General features: G+C 34.3%; 1 protein-coding gene across 2 annotated transcripts in view; it reads left to right on the top strand.

Annotated features, from left to right (window-relative positions):
* CCDC91 (coiled-coil domain containing 91) overlaps positions 1 to 12,973 on the top strand; it is a 395,593-nt gene that overhangs the window by 297,192 nt on the left and 85,428 nt on the right. For both annotated transcript variants that reach the window (XM_011934104.1, XM_011934106.1), the window contains one exon: positions 10,990 to 11,103. In XM_011934104.1, the coding sequence (XP_011789494.1) occupies positions 10,990 to 11,103 (114 nt within the window). The remainder of the gene's footprint in view (positions 1 to 10,989; positions 11,104 to 12,973) is intronic.

Here is a 12,973-nt window from a genome sequence, read left to right as displayed (position 1 = left end):
TATGAAGTCAAAATGGATTAAAGACTTAAGTCTAAGACCTCAAACTATGAAACCACTACAAGAAAACATTAGGAAAACTCTCCAAAACATTGAACTGGGCAAAGATTTCTTGAGTATTACCCTACAAGCACAAGCAACCAAAACAAAAATGGACAAATGGGATCACATCAAGTTAAAAAGCTCCTGTATGGCAAAAGAAACAACGAAATGAAAAGACAACCCACAGAATGAGAGTAAATATTTGCAAACTACCCATCTGACAAGACATTAATAACCGAAATATATAAGGATTTCAAACAATGCCATAGGAAACAATCTAATAATCCAGTTAAAAAATAGAGAAAATATTTGAATAGACATTTCTCAAAAGAAGACATACAAATGGCAACAAAAAAAAAATACGAAAAGATGTTCAGCATCATTGATAATCAGAAAAATGCAGATCAAAACTGCAATGAGATATAATCTCACCCCAGTTAAAATACCTTATATCCAGAAGACATGCAAGAACAAATGCTGGCAAGGATGGAGAAAGGGAACCCTCATACACTGTTGATGGGAATGTAAATTAGTACAACCACTATGGAGAAGGGTTTGGAGCTTCCTCAAAAAACAAAAACAGAGCTACCATATGATCTAGCCATCCCACTGCTAGATATATACCTGAAAGAAAGAAAATTAGTGTATCAATGAAATATTTGCAGTCCTCTGTTTGTTGCAGCACTGTTTACAATAGCCAAGATTCGGAAGCAACTTAAGTATTCATCAGTAGATGAATAGGTTAAAAAAAATGTGGTACTTACATACAACGAGTACTATTCAGCCATAGAAATGAATTACGTCATTGTTAATGAGATTAAGTCATTTGCAATAACATGAGTGGAACTGGAGTTCCTAATGTGAAGTGAAACAAGCCAGGCACAGAAAGACATACAATTACATATTCTCACTCATTTGTGAGATCTAAAAATCAAAACAGTTGAACCCATGGAAGTAGATAGTAAAAGGATGGTTACCAGAGGATGGGAAAAGAGTGTAAAAACCCGAAGAAATGAAAAATAGAAATGAAAACATCAGAAAATTAGACAATCAGTTGAAGAAGTTCTTCACATAGTTTTGAAGAAACAAAAAGCAACACAATGCAGGAAATCATAATACTATGTTATTATCTCGTGAAAGTAAATCTGAAATTAAAGAACATGAATTTCTAGATTGTAAGACATGAGTTTCTAGATAGGCCTGTAACAAGGTTCATCATGAAATTTTTGAGGAACGAAACAGAGCCTAGATACGTAAAAGTTCTCTCAGAGGGAAAAAACAATTTGCAAATTATGAAGATTCAGAATAGGCTTCTCAGTAACCTATGAAATTCTGCAAAAAATTTTAACCTAAATATCTACACTTGACCAAACTATCAATTACGTGTGAAGGTACAATAAAGGCATTTTACAGATAAACTAGATATCAAAACATTTACATCTCATATATTTTTCTCAGGAATCTCCTGGAGGACGTACTCTACCACAGCAAAGGGTAAACCAAGAAGAAATAATCCATTGGGATCTAGAAAGCTGGGAGATTCAATTCAAGGAATATATAGGGAACCCACAAGAATAGGACTGAGGGAGATCCCAGAATGGACATTTATTTAACAGACCTAGAGAACAACCAGTCCAGTTTGGAGATAGGTCAAGGAGTTGTATCTCCAAGAAGACAAACAGAAATGTTTCATATCTTTAAGCATATTGAGAGGATATATACAACTGGGAGATAATTTGGGCATTAACTCGTAATAATTATTTACTCAAGCCAATATAGTATAGCTAAAGTGACATTGTTTTCTTTCCTTTTTTTTTTTTTTTTTTGAGGTGGAGTCTTGATCTGTCACCCAGACCGGAGTGCAGTGGTGCAATCTCAGCTCACTGCAACCTCCACCCCCTGGGTTCAAGCAATTCTTGTACCTCAGCATCCCTGAGTAGCTGGGACTACAGGTGTCTACCATCATGCCCGGCTAATTTTTGAATTTTTAGTAAAGACGGGGTTTTGCCATGTTGACCAGGCTGGTCTCGAATTCCTGCCTTTAAGTAATCAGCCTGCCTCATCCTCCCAAAGTACTGGGATTACAGGCATGAGCCACCACGCCCGGCCCATTGTTTCATTTCTGAGATCATGTCTTAAGTGGCCTCACATGCTTTCACACTGTTTTGAAACCATGTTCAGCTTCCATGTGAAAAATCTTAAACTAGTCTACTGGAGAATGGAAGATGACAGAAGGAATAGACAAGCACTCTTATCTGAAGCCATGCTAATAGTAGCCAGCTACATTAGATTGAGCGGCTGATTGCAGATAGATGAAAGAGCCCAGCTAAGAGAAAAAAGAACCACACAGCTGAACCCATCCCAGATTGCCACCTTGCAGAATCATGACCTAAATCAGAGATTGGCAGACTTGTTCTGCAGAGGTCAAGATAGAAGCCTTCATGGGCTAAGAGGCTTAACTGAGAATATTATATAGGTGCTTATATAATGAGAAAAAAATTGTATTGAAATTTAAAATATATTAATAATGGATTACAATTTTTAATATAGATCTAATGAAAAGAGTAGAATTCTCTTTGGGGTAATAACATTTGTTTATTTAAAGCTAGTTATTACCTATCATGAAAATTGGTCACAAATGTTCATTAGTTGGTTGGTAATGCTGATCTGTAATGAGATTCTACATATTTAATCTTTAAAATGTCTTTTCACACAGACAAGTATGCTAAATATGTATAGTAATAAATGAATATATAATTTTGATTGAGTATAGTCATTACTTGGGAGGCATTTATAGAATTCTAGGTTCTCTTAATATTTTCCTTTTAGCATGTCATTGCAGTGCGGATCAATTACTTCCAGTTGAAAGTTAGATGAAAGTTTCTCAAATGCATAAATGGATTTGGAAATATAGAAGCTTCCTTTGCACTTGTATCTATGTCTGGAACTTCTGGAACTGTAGTTTGAGTTCATAAATGTGTGGAAATAGAAGCCTTACTTTTTTTTTTAAGCTGTTAATGCATAGGAAGTGTATAAAGGAGCTTGACTTTACTTGTGATTCAAACAGTATTGAGTATAGTTCAAACGACTACCCTATAGTATAAGTCTTGCTGCAGATAAGTGCTATTGTGCATTGTAATTTTTTATGTAATTCATTAAGAAACATTAGCTTGAAACAAAAGCTAATGTCTTAAGCTATTAATTATTTGGTAATTGTGATTGAGTGGTTCTTCTTATTCAGAAAAACTTTCAGTCAAAGCCCTGAGCTCAGAAACAATCACAGCAAATCTTTACTACTGCTAAGCCATTGGACTGCTGTATAGGATGGCAAGTCAGGATATTGAGCTTCAGTTTCAGACAGAAATTAATAGAACTGACAATGGCCTAGTCCACACAAGCAAAAGAAGTTCACTGTTAGTAGTACTTGTTCAGTAATACATGCTAAATTCAGATACTTTCTTCAAAACAGTTCCTGATGAGTAACTATGAGTTTTAAATAATTTATTTTTTCACAAGTTTTAGACATTTGTTCAACTAAGCCTTCTTTCATTCCACACATATTTTTACTGTCATCAGTTGTTAACACATCTTAGCAGATTCCAAGCCAGGTTGTACTAAATTAGTGTTTCTCACCTTTTTTGAAAAGTTTCCTACCTATAGTTCTTCCACACAGACTATTCATAAAGCCTAAGTTTGAATAACTTCAAACTTGGCATTGATTCCTGAAATAAGTAATTCAGTGAATCATCTGACTCATGAAGAGCCAAGAAAACTACTCAAAAATCATTTACTTTGTTTTTTAATTGACTATTAATTTTGCTACCGATGACCTCAATCTCATCAAGCACCTGTTCTCACAAAAAGCTGTTCACTCCAAACAAGTTCCTTTCTTCCCCCTCAGGAGAGCATTTACCTGGCTGCTTTAATTAAGCACAATTTTTAAAACTTATCATTGGTAAATGGCTTTTCTGACTTGACTAACAAATGATCTGCTCAGAAATTTAATTTTAGTTGAAGTTCATGTGTGTGTGTACGTGTGTAAGAAATCTATTTGAGGGATTTTAACTTTTGTGAATTTTGTAATTTTTCGATGATTGCTTGCCTGTTGAGAATATTGTGATGAGTGTTTACTCTGGTAATATACACATTTATTATTTCTTTTAGCACAGTTATGGTCTCATTGCATAATAAACACTTTTTTGACATCTAATCCATTATCAAAATAATCACACTCTACTCTGCCTTAAAAGTGCAACGAAGTCGTTTTTTCTTGTTTTGGGATGATAGACATGCAGTGAAGTTAAAAGTGATAATTCTGTTACATTAGGACAACATTCATGGCACTGAAATGCAGCCAAATTATTGCTACATCACTGTAGTTTGTGATACACCAAACAGCAGCATGAGTGGATGAGAATCATGCCATGAAATACTCTCTTTTTTTCAAGATTAAAAAGTGTAAAAAGTATTCTAATCTAGTGGATTGTACCAAAACAGGCAGTGGACCGGATTTGGCTCATTGGTAGTAGATTGCTGATCCCAGGTCTACATAAATGGTTGTTATTTTAAGCCACTAAGGATTAATGTTGTTGTTAAATGGCAAAAAGTATATATTTACTATAGATTTACCCAAATCCATAATCTATCTGAAGTGGGAAGATAGGGGGACTAAAATATCTATGTGTTAGATTTTGGAGTGGTTCTAAGAAATAAGACAAATTCCTCATCCTCCACACTGAAAACTCAAAAGTAATGCCGGAAACTGTAAAATTCCAATAAGAATGTTAGAGATATTGGGAGAACATGAAACGGGGAAAAAAAGAGGTTAAGTGGCTTCTTTTGGGAAATGGGAAACTGGTAAGGATGAAATTCATAGGGATGGTTACACAGGGACCTCACCATTATCAAAAATATTCTACTTCTTAAACTGAGGGGCACATAGTGTACTGTGCATGGTATTTTATTTATCTTATTTTGTATGTTAAAATTTTTCTTTACATATATTAACATAAACAAATTTTAAGGAATTAGAGAGTTAAAATTTTATTCAAGAGAGTACAAGTATTGACTCATGTTTATCTGACTTGGAAGTCAACTCTAACTCACTGCCTTCCTTCATTTTTTTAAGCCTTATTGTCACTGAGAAAATCATGCTGCTGATCATGTGAAAACATTTGCAGGGATAGAACTTAGGATACATGAACTCACACTGAGGGAGAAGGAAGTATTTTAATCCCTTCATAAGTAGCTGTTATAGTATTCATGAAAATATTTTGGTAGCCTTACTTACTGTGATTTGTATTATACTTTTAAGCTACATGGTACTGTATATCTACTAAATTTTTAGAGGATTAAGATTGTGAGATTTACTGATACAGTTTACAGATGGGCTTGCAGCTCCTTCCTAGTAAATTAACTTTGGCCTTGGTTGAGAACAATACACAACAACTTTAATATTATGTGTGTTGCAGGAAAAAAGTTCATTGTATAATATCATGTAATACCACATTTTGGCCCCTATTTTCCCTCTGTCTTGAGTGCTCTTGCCCTCTCTTACCCTCTTTTACCATGTAATGTATTCTGCCATGTTATGATGCAGTAAGAAAGCTCTCACCAGACGTGGCCCTTGGTCTTGGACTTCTCAGGCTCCATAACCATGAGGCAAACCATGGATCAATTTTCTGTATAAATTACCCGGTCTGTGATATGTTACAGCAGCAGAAAATGGACTAAGATATCTATTTAGTAATACCTATGAATGGAGACATTATGGTTACTAGAAAATTACATTTCTGATTATACACGCTTGTTTCATTTTGGGGGTTGCTTGTTACAGACACTAAAATGTCACTTATTTTCCTAGTATTTTGGTTAAAAAAACTGCATCCAATACAAGGATTATAGTTGATTACCCCCAAATCACTCTACCCATACTACCAAATATTAGTTTTTCTTAGTAAGAATGGAATTTTGGACAATCTGGAAGACTTTCTCCTAACTTTAAATGAAACTGTTCTATTTGTACGTTGGGATTACAAACACAGATACAAATTTCTGACATATATACCCTAGATCAGAGTTGTTGGCTGTGGACATAGGATGATACTGTATGAGTAATACTTTCCCCATATAGGAAGAAAATGAAAATGTGTCTATTCTTTTCTTTGTTTAGACCAATGTTTTAGAGTTAGCAACTTTTGAAGATGTTGTGCTAATGAGCTCGCCTGTTTCCTTTTGGTATATCATTGGGGGTGAGGCAAGGATGACTATGTATGAGGTTAATAAAGACTATGTTTGTTTGCTGACTTATGTAAAGACTATACAAGTGGCAAGAAGAGCAACCAATCTATATGCTGTTATTGGTAGCTCTTTACATCTTGGGTTGCTGACATCAGCTGTAAGCCTTCAGGGTCCCCATACTTGGTCCCAGCCTTCCTTTCTTTCCACTTTTCCCAAGAGAGCCTTCATCTGTAGCCAGAAGCCTCAAACATACACACAGGTTCTATTTTTGCACTGTTGTACCGAATGTCATATAAGCTATTATTCCTAAATAACATTCAATATGAGATACTTATATGGATCCCTTGGTCTTCATCTTCTTTACACACACGAAACACCTATTAAACCTCAAGTCAGAGCTCACCTATTTTTTTAAGGTTTTCTCTGACCATTGTAGACATTGTGATATCTCCTTCCTTATAACTCAAACAATATTACCACCACTCATTAACCACAATGTTCTTTAAGATCTCTTTTAGTATACTGTTATTTCAGTTTCTGTGCATTTATATTTTATTTTCACAAGTAAATTAGAAACTTATCAAGAGATGGACAAATATAGCTTTCAGTATTTGGGACTATTTTTTATACAAAATAGGTATTTAGGACATATTTGACAAATGAATGTATGAACAGGGTTTGCTACCAACCACAAACTAGAACCCAGTATAACATGTGATATCTCGTCTTTGCATCTCTAGTTTATCACTCATTTGCTAAGGTGCATTTCTACAACCACATGTAGCTTTTAAAATAATACATAATTAGATAATATGCATATATTTTGTATAGGAACAAAAAATAAGTAAAACACACAATTTCCCCAGAAAATTACACAACCACATAGTACTATGGTTTACAACCCACAGACCAGAATTCGGTTAGTTGGTAATACTTGTTTTCTGTAATTGAGCTATGTTTACAATCCTTAACAAAATTGCCCTGATAAAGGGCAGACAACCACAGGCATTTTACTGGCTCATAATCCTGTGATTTCTGAAATGTATGGTAGATTCAATGGATACTAAAGCATAACTACACTTTTAAGCAGTAAAGAGGAATTATAACATCTTGTATAAAGTATCATATAAGCTTTTAGCCCTGAATGACTTTCAACATGACCTACTTAATCGTAACAGTATAAAAACTAATTCCAGTCATTTATTTTTAAAAAACAGTATATGGAACTTTCTCCACATTTAAACACTAGTTAGATTATCATTTGGATAGGCTGTTTCTGCATATATTTTTAGATAAAAACATTCCAATATGACAAGAAATATGACTGATATATTTTCACAAATACAGCATAACATATATGCAGTTGAGTACCTTTCATTCCAAACTATTCACCTTAGGATAGTGTTTCTCAACTGGAAGCCATCTAGTGGATAGATACTAGGTATGCTGCTTACACACAGGATGCTCCCTCACAGCAAAGGACTGTCAGTAGTTTCAAGGTTGAGAAACCCTTCCTTAAAGAATATACCATGTGCAGTGGTGGTGTTATCACCAAAATATTTTGGAAAATACTTTTCAGAATTTCCTATTTGAATGTACTTATTGGTGGCAACTGTTTATTCCTTGCAAGCTATGTTTTATTTTAGATTACTTCTCATGACTCCCAGGAATGATATATTTAATTTATGGAACAAACAAAACATGCAGGCAGATATTCACATACCACTTGCATACACGCAAACAAAATGTATTAATCAGTTCTAACTAATTCAGAATTGGGCCTGATTAGAAAGTGGAAGGCTTAAACTTTACTTTTGTATAACATTCAAAGGAATCATTTATAGATGAGCAGTTTTTCAGGATGAGCTTCACAACCTTAACTGTCACTTAACTCCCAACTGGGGAGGATAGAATCAAGGGAAATTTTGTACTGTCAATGGTCCTTTGCCAGCTCAAAAACAAGGAATTGTAGAGCCTCAAAAATTTCAACTGAGAAGGTATTAATAATATAAACACTCAGCTCCCTCAACAGTGTTAACTGAATAACTTTCACTAACTCTTCATGTTTTTCTGGTTATAGCCCATTTATTTAAATTGATGCTTTTTGCTTTTAATCATACAGGCCTGGTCAGATTTACTAATATGCTTCTTATGACAGTTTTTTATCTGCAGTTGTAAAATTTCAAAAGCCCTGAAAACTAAAGATTTTTGTAACTCACCTGTTAGCAAAACCTGACTTGAACTAATGTGAAGCTATTAATACCTTTAATTTACTCATATAATGTGAATATTCATATTCTTCACTACAGAATTATTAAGGTGTTTTATTTCAGAGAGCTTAGTATGTAATATTTTTATCTTTCTAAATTTGAATAACTTCAAATGCTAAATTTGCAAGTGTGAAGTCAATAAGAATTATAATAGCAGATGCTAAATAGTTTTATTCTCATGTTTTTCTTTTATAAATTGCTATAGTTTTTCAACTTTAATCTTTTGAAATAATTATGGAAACAACTTTGTGCTCTATCAGTGGAACCAACATTTAATGTACTCAGTGACTGAAAATAAAATAATAAAATTTATCAAAGACTTTCAGAATTTTCAGTTAATTTTATAAGGAAGGGAATAAAAAAATAAGTATACCAATATTAAAGTGGTAGACGATATGATCAAGCAAATGACAAGAGAAAACGTGTGTATTGCCAATATTTTTATAAATTAAATGCTCAACTCACATAATCTTTTAAAAGTACGGGATAAAATTCGATATCATTCTCCGCAACTAGGCAGATTGTAAAAACCGATGAAAATAAATGTTATCAAGGATGCAAGAAATAGCCATTCTTATGAGCTGCTTATAAGAATAAATTTGTACAAAATGTCAAAAGATATATTGAGTTTAAATCCTTTGGCCAAAAATGATTCCACTTTTTGAATTGGTTCAAAGTAAATAACTGCAATGTAGCACAAAGATACATATGTGGATGTTTGTCACTGCTGTATTTTATTTAAAATGACCAAAATACCCATGATTAAAAATTGGTAAAATAAATTATTATGTAGCCCTATAATATAAATCATATTATAGAAGAGTATGTAATGTCTTAAGAAAATGTCCAAGATATATTCTATGTAAAAAATGCTAGAGTTGGCCGGGCGCGGTGGCTCAAACCTGTAATCCCAGCACTTTGGGAGACCGAGACGGGTGGATCACGAGGTCAGGAGATCGAGACCATCCTGAGCTACATGGTGAAACCCCGTCTCTACTAAAAAAAAATACAAAAAACTAGCCGGGCGAGATGGCGGGCGCCTGTAGTCCCAGCTACTCGGGAGGCTGAGGCAGGAGAATGGCGTAAACCCGGGAGGCGGAGCTTGCAGTGAGCCGAGATCGCGCCACTGCATTCCAGCCTGGGCGACAGAGCTAGACTCCGTCTCAAAAAAAAAAAAAAAAAAAAAAAAGTTTAGAAAAAATTAGTCGGGCATAGCAGTGCATACCTGTAGTCCCAGCTACTCGGGAGGCTGAGGCGGGAGAATGGCCTAAACCCAGGAGGCGGAGCTTGCAGTGAGCCGAGATCGCGCCACTGCATTCCAGCCTGGGCGACAGAGCTAGACTCCGTCTCCAAAAAAAAAAAAAAAAAAAAAAAAGTTTAGAAAATAGTATGTACAGTTTATCCTATCTTCTTTATATCCAAGTGTATATATATGTATGTCTTGCTTTGTGTTTATGTATTTCCACATCTCCATTTTTTACAGTAAATAGATTTGAAATACAGAGTCCTTTATATTATTTTATATTTTCTGAGTTACATATAAATATCTAAAATTAATTGGGGAAAACTAAGGTAAGTCATACATACACTCCACAAAGAGCAGAACCTCGAAGAATCAAAGCTGAAGCAAATATTATGAGAAACTCAAGCCATTTTCCAATTGATTGCCTTGATGTCCAATAAAAAAGGTTGGTACCTATAGATGGGAATGAAAAGATTTTGCTTCGTGGCATTCATTCCATTTCATGATATACTATTGTAGCAGAAAATATCATGACTTCCTGAGAAGTGTTGTAGTTTTACAGAATTTTAGCTTTCTTTCTGTATTTGCAATTCTGAAATCTCTTCAGTACCTGATTACTATTTCAATAAATGGAGAGTACTATTTCCCTCCCTGGATCTCTCATTTCAAATATTAGCACACCGGGTGGAATTTTTACCTCTTACTTATGGTGTCCAGCTCACAACATCTTAACCTGGCAAGAGGACCAAACTAGCTGTAAATCTTACCACTCAGACCACACTTGATTATTGTATGATGGCAATATTAAACGTGAATAAAACAGCTAGAGCATTAGAGTGTTCTTGGAAGAATAAACACAAGTTGGAAGTTATGTGGATAGTGCAAAATACAGGAAGGCAATGAATCATGTAAACATCAAATGAAAGGTTGGTAAGGAAGCCATTGGAGTCTGTCAGGCACTCCCTGCAATAAATGGCATATTCCATTCCTTTCCCTTTCACTCAGTTTGGGAAAGGGAGTTCTGTGAAATCTCTAAAAGATCCCAAAAGATTTTGTAAGTTCTTATTCCTGTGTAAAGATACACTTTGAATAGAATGAACTGAAACCCGCTGAAGAGGATTTTTAGTTTATATGAAATGGACACAAATGTATCATAGTGCTTACCTCCCTGACTGTTTTGCCTTCTCCCACAAACAGGAAACTGTTAAGGCAGCAATAATAGAAGAGCAGAAACGAAGTGAAAAGGCTGTGGAAGAGGCAGTGAAAAGAACAAGAGATGAATTGATAGAGTATATAAAAGAACAGAAAAGGGTAAGTATCTCCTGAAGAGTTTTAATTTGTACTTCAGTAAACTCAGTCAGTGACTTCCATACAATACCATGAAATTGTAAAATATTTAAAATGCCCTCTGTCATCTAACTTACGAATCTTCATCTAAGGATATTTTCTGATATAATTATATATTCTGATAGTTATGTCTATAAACATAAATCCTATCTGTCAGCAAAAAGCAACAGTGAATAATTTCTTGGTAGACTCCTAGAAATAACCTATAGCATTTCCAGTTTAGCTTTACTCACAAAGATAATAGACAGTTGTACATTTTTAGAGTCTTTTGCCATACATTTGTTAATTTCTTATAATATTTATAGACATGTATATGCATCCTTTAAGCTTTCTGACTGTATTAACACCACCGTAGTTCTAATGGACATAATTACAGTTAACAAATTCAGGCTCTTCTGCCATAGTGCCACTTCAAAACCAAAACTCAGAATATGCTTGTAAGAGTTTAGAATGCATATGAGAGCTTTGAAACAAATATCATTTTCATACAATGTGGTTTTATTAATGTTATTCTGAGCAGTAGCTGAAAATAATGGAACTAACTTGATTTGTTGTCTTTTCAACAAATATTCAGTCCTCTAAGCAATACACAAAATAAGAAACTCTTTAAAATTAGATGTTTACTGTAATCTTCTCTGTAATAAATATATATATAAAATATATAATAAAATTTTTCGCATGCAGTGTTTTAGGATGTTTTCTTTATATATTTAGTATACGTTATATATTATATAAATATATTTAAATATTTGTGTGTAAATATATAATATATTGCAAACATATATTGCATTACATAATGTAACAAAACAAACATAAACTGTGTGTATGAGGTAATTTGACACATAGCTAAACTTAATTGGTGGTCAGAATGGCAAAATAAATAGAAAACGTACGATAAGATATTATCCTGCATTTGGCAGTTCAAGAAGTGCACTAAAAGCTCATGACACTACTTTAGTCCTATACTTTTTTTTTTTTTTTTTTGAGTCACAGCCTTGCTCTGTCGCCCAAGCTGGAGTGTAGTGGCGCAGTCTCTGCTCACTGCAACCTCTGCCTCCCAGATTCAAGCAATTCTTCTGCCCCAGCCTCCTGAGTAGCTGAAATCGCAGGCAGCTGCCACCATGCCCGGCTAATTTTTTTATTTTTTATTTTTAGTAGAGATGGAGTTTCACCATGTTGTCCAGGCTGGTCTTGAACTCCTGACCTCAAGTGATCCACCCACCTCAGCCTCCCAAAGTGCAGGGAATACAGGCATGAGCCACCATGCCCAGCCATCCAATGCTCTTTACTTGAAGTCAAATTTGGTATGATACAAAGAAAATCCCCACCTCCTGATGGCTACAATTAGGTTTCAACAAAGGAGAATTTGTCACCAGAGTAAAAACTTGCTAAGTAGTCTTTCCAGATAAATTAACCATTCACAGAAACATTTTATGTGGGATTAAATCTTTGTACAGTTTACCTCAGAGTGTTTTTAAAAGCATTTTCACTCAAATTCCTGATAGATGTCTAACCTTCTAAAGAGTAAATTCTGAGCCAAAGAGTCAATTGACTTTTCAAGGAGTATTATGTGCTCAGAAAACTCCTATTTCCATATGTACCCACAAAGAGTTTATTTTAAATAATCTTATTCAAAAGTAATCATTCAGCAAAGGAATTACAGGTACATTTATATGCATACAGGGATTGCAATTGTGAAAGAACTTAAGTATCAAATAAATTCAAGACTTCTCGTGGGTATATCCTTTTTTATCATGTCTTTTTTAAATTATTTATTTTATCTTAGTAGGAACACTCAACATGAGATCTTTCCTTTTAAAATTTTAAGTCTATA

The sequence above is a fragment of the Colobus angolensis genome, unplaced genomic scaffold, assembly GCF_000951035.1.
Source record: "Colobus angolensis palliatus isolate OR3802 unplaced genomic scaffold, Cang.pa_1.0 Scaffold131, whole genome shotgun sequence".
NCBI classification, from domain to species: Eukaryota; Metazoa; Chordata; class Mammalia; order Primates; family Cercopithecidae; genus Colobus; species Colobus angolensis.
Note: the sequence above shows the minus strand (reverse complement) of the source record. Positions and strands in the feature narration are given on the sequence as shown.